The sequence below is a fragment of the Orbicella franksi genome, chromosome 5 (assembly GCF_964199315.1).
Source record: "Orbicella franksi chromosome 5, jaOrbFran1.1, whole genome shotgun sequence".
NCBI lineage: Eukaryota > Metazoa > Cnidaria > Anthozoa > Scleractinia > Merulinidae > Orbicella > Orbicella franksi.
Window position 1 is genome coordinate 33,124,901 of NC_138149.1, and position 4,446 is coordinate 33,129,346.

Genomic DNA, 4,446 nt, shown 5'->3' on the forward strand with positions numbered 1-4,446 from the left:
TTATCCTGACCATTCAGGTGACAGTAGCTTTATCAGGGCCTTTGTGAATTGAAATAACAAACTCTGCGATGTCGAGTTTTTAGGTAATTACCCTCTGATATGTTATTGTTTTAACAGATGTTACAGCCGGGGCGGTAAGGTTTTCTGTCTTAATTTTCTCAAAAAACAAAATATTTATAAACTGGCGCCTAATTAACTCAATGTTTGTTGAACGTGTGGGATCCATAAATGAACAGGACAACAGTCTGCCTGTCATTAAACATGTCGTGAAAATTACTCATCGTTCTTTGTTTCCGCCTTCGGTGGAACATAAATAGATTGGCGTTGGTACGCTGAACAAACCACGAGAAAGCTCGTTTAGGGGCGTAGGCGCGGAAAAAGAAACCGAAAGGCAATGTCGGAAAAAGTGAATACAACGATGAATGGAACACAGCCATCGAGCTGCTACAGGAATCTTACAGCAGAAAAAATCGGAATAACCGTCGCTTACTGCCTGATTTTTCTTGTCTCGCTGGCCGGGAACACCGTCATCGGAATAATTGTCTACAAGACGAAAACCATGAGAAGACCCATCAACTTTCTAATCGTTAACATGGCCATGTCCGATTTACTTTTTCCCATTTTTGACTTCCCTTACAGAATGCAAAAGCTCTACATGAACTCCTGGCTGATCGGTGGTCCTCTTGGCCAGGCCTTGTGTAAGCTGACTTACTACTTACCACATGCCTCCCTTGCTGTGTCTATTCAGAGTCTGGTTCTGATAGCAGTGGATCGATTTGGAGCTGTGGTATATCCCCTCCGTTCCCCACTCATCAGTTCAAGGCTGTACCCGCTCTTCATTCTCGCCACTTGGATCGTCGCGATGGCTGCTGCCTCCCCATATCTCTTCACCCTCAAACTTGTTGAATATCCAGAAGGACTGGTTTGTGACGGTCTCTTGCGGGGGAAAGAAGCCTTTGGAAAGTCCTCATCCTTGAAGAATTACTTCGGGTCAGTTATTGTAGCCTTCGTCTTTATCCCCTTTGTTGTGATAGCCATACTTTACATTATCATCTATACAAAGCTCAAGTCACAAAAGAATCCAGGTGAGCACTCGGCCAACGCTGAACAAAAACGTCAGCAAAGGGAGCAAAATGTGTTAAAGATGGCCATTGCTATTGTGTTAGGGTTTGCAGTATCCTGGCTGCCCTCCGGTATCAGAGGGTTTTTCATCTTCTTTGCATCGGACAGATGGTCTTGTGGCTTTCAATACTTAACATATGTTGCCATTTTAATGGCTCAAGCAAGTTGTGCCATAAATCCTTGCATCTGTTTTATTTTCAGTAGAAATTATCGTGAAGGACTTAAGACTCTCTTAAGATTACGGTGTTCCTTTAAGGTCGGAACATACGAGGGCACTAGCCCCTGTAACTAGGCCTTCGCGGATTGTCCTCCTAAAAGTGGCATATTATGCTACTAGCATAATAAGACTCTCTTTAGAAATAAGACTATCTTTAGAAAAAAGATTTTTAAGCAGCGCAGGAATTGATGATACTCGGTTAACCCTTAGTCATTCTTCAGTCGACCTGAAACGTTTAAAAACGTTAATTTAACTTAAAACTGCTTTGTATTTCATTCAATGTACACTATATCTTAAAGAACGGTTTTAAAGCATCCTTTTTAGCTATTCTGTAAACTCCATTTCAAGTGTAATTTTTCGGTTTAAATTCATGACAAATTTGTTCGCTGTCTTGTAAACGGTGTAAACAATATTTATTTCAACGCTGCTATTTAATATATGGACCCTTGATAAACTTCATAGAACGGTTGTTTATGTATGTCTTCATTTGTAGATATTTGAAGCTATCTCGTCTACAAATTTCTTTATTAGGGAGAAATAAAGTGCGTGAAAACATCACTACAGTATTGATTAGTGAAGTCCGATTTTTTTCCACAGCCATTCTATGTAAACCTCTCTTTCTCTCCTGTTTTTTATCGCCACTATTCTCTTTCTTCGACTGGACATTATTTTGATAAACTGCATTGGTACAACAAACCGTGCATGTTCAACAAGCCAAGTCTGAAACTAATTCTCAAGACAATCAGCCTTACAGCCACATGTAATCGGTTACATACTACATTACTAGTCCCTTTCCTGCGATGATAAACCTGCAAATTTGAGAAAACATCCTTGATTTGCCCTGGGATGAGCTCGTCATATGTTTGTGTGTCAAATATTTCTGAAACAGTCCCGCTGGTCATTGTTTTTGTTTTGTTGGCAGGCCTCTAAGATGCAAATTACGAATCGCTTGTTGTCTTTTCATTTTAAAATTTCTCTTTCTACTCGGAGGTTTTACTTTAGTAGATTTTTCCAGAGTTGGAAACTGATACTATTCCATGTCAAGGCAATCAGTCTTACAAGTATTTACCAGGGACATGCAATCGTTTATTTGCTGGGAGACTATAAACTTGCATGTCTAAGACTTAACCTGGTGGTTTTGCCCTCTGCTGGGCTCATTAGAAACGTGCTGGTTCCAGTTGTTTATGGAGCAGTCTTACTAGTCATTGCTTTTGTTTGATAACACTGGACTCTGAAAAGCAAATTGCGAGTTTTTGTCTTCTGAATTTTATTTTAAAATTATTCTTTCTATTTCCCGCCATATGGATGTTTTACATCGTAGTTTAATATTTTTCCATATCATGTATTAATCAGGCGTTTGTTGATTGAGTGAGAAGCCTGAACAGGAAGCTTCTGTCAATGACTCGCACGTTCAGTAACAGATGTTTTCCGTTCAGGCACGAACTTCTTACTTCATGCTATTTTCACCATGCTGACAATGACAGCAATTATCAATCACACAGTCGACCCTAAGAGCAAGCAGTCTTGAAAAACACCAATTTTTGGTGGACGGTTATCATCCGTGCCTCTTTGCCACAAGCTGCACGCAAAATAACTTGGGACAAATATTTCTGACTGAGTCTAAATAGACCCGCAAACCCTTTTGACAAGCGAAAAGTTGTCATTCTTAACAATCAACTTGTAATTAAAAAAGCGAAGTTAAGAGGGTAATTCCGCATTCAATACAACATAAAATAACATATGTTTACACGGTTGGCGTTAACAAAACAAATGAGGGAAAGTTTTCCTCAAGAGGAGCACGTAATTGCTAATTAAACTTTTAGTGTTCAAAGTTCTCGTTGAATGAGCTATGTTAGAGTTAAAATGAAACAAAATCATAGAGCCAATAAATTTAGTAGTTTATTATCTTTAAACCGGTTTTAGAAAGTGCAGGCAGAGAAAGTTAAGGAAAAAGTTGGAACAGTAAAGTAAATATTGTTTTACGCTGAAATTTCAGTTGACGGTAGCTTTATTGGGAACACAGATGAATTGAAATTATATACTCTGCAATATTGAGTTTTACTACTCTCTGATATGTTAGTGTTTTATCATACATGTTACAGCAAAAGGCGGTGAGGTTTTTGTTGGCTTGGTTTTCTCAGAAAAAGAGAACTGACCCCTAATTAACTCACTGTTTGTTGACTCTGTGGGAAGCATGAACAGGCTAGGAAGCTTCTGTCAATCATTTGCACGATCTTATCACATGGGATGCTCAAATGTGTTCCCTTCAGACACCTACTTTAATACAGCACACAACTGCAACCGGGACATTATTGAGTGAAAAAGAAAAACTACTCTGAAGAAAAAGCCTTTAGGGATTAAAGTAATAATAATGATAAAATAAATTTTATTTTGAGAACATAAATGAGGAGCGGTCGCTGTTCATCACTCTTCAAGCGAAAAGCAGAAAAAGCGAGCGGGGAAGTATGGTCGAGCAAAATTTGAGGGCGCCACCAGTATAAAACCAGTCATACTTAGTGGGCCATGAAATGTCAAAAAGATCATGAAGCAGAACCACAAAAAAAAAAGAAACCACAAAGAAATTTTAACTATGAACAAGGCCAGACTGAGCGCTAACAAAAATTTGAAAAAAGTCATCTTTTGATCGGCGTTTGTTAGACATGTATGGTTACCGAAAAAACAACAAATTTATTTCACGTCTCATTTTTGGTTTTACAACTTTGAACAACTGTGCCAGTGAGTTTATCTGTAGTATAACACTAGACCCTCGTGCAACTGTGATTCAGTGCAACACGCATAAATTGAATATCTATATAGCGGCGATTCTGAAAGAAAACAACACGTGCAAATAAAATTCATCTTTGAGGAAGTATTTCAAAGCAGGAAGAAATACACTAATCAGATTCAGCTTTGTTTTCGTGAAATGGTTTCACGAACTATTTTTTCGGAAATTTCATTGAAGTAAAATGATCGTATTGAGACAAGATACCAATATTGGGCAGGTTTTTGATACCATGATTGTAACATCGACTGATCAGTAAAAAGTGATTGCAATAACTAATTAAAATCTGCATCTTGGAAAGTATTGGAAGCTGTTGCCAGCCACC

The 4,446-nt window shown here is 38.4% G+C and overlaps 1 protein-coding gene across 1 annotated transcript in view; it reads left to right on the forward strand.

The window, feature by feature from the left end:
* LOC145487352 (neuropeptide SIFamide receptor-like) overlaps positions 1-1,793 on the forward strand; it is a 1,922-nt gene extending 129 nt beyond the window's left edge. Inside the window, exon 1 of the mRNA XM_081466115.1 lies at positions 1-1,793. This exon is cut by the window's left edge and continues 129 nt beyond it. Coding sequence (XP_081322241.1) covers positions 395-1,414 — 1,020 coding nt within the window. The 5' untranslated portion in view covers positions 1-394 and the 3' untranslated portion in view covers positions 1,415-1,793.
* The last annotated feature ends 2,653 nt before the right edge of the window (positions 1,794-4,446 follow it).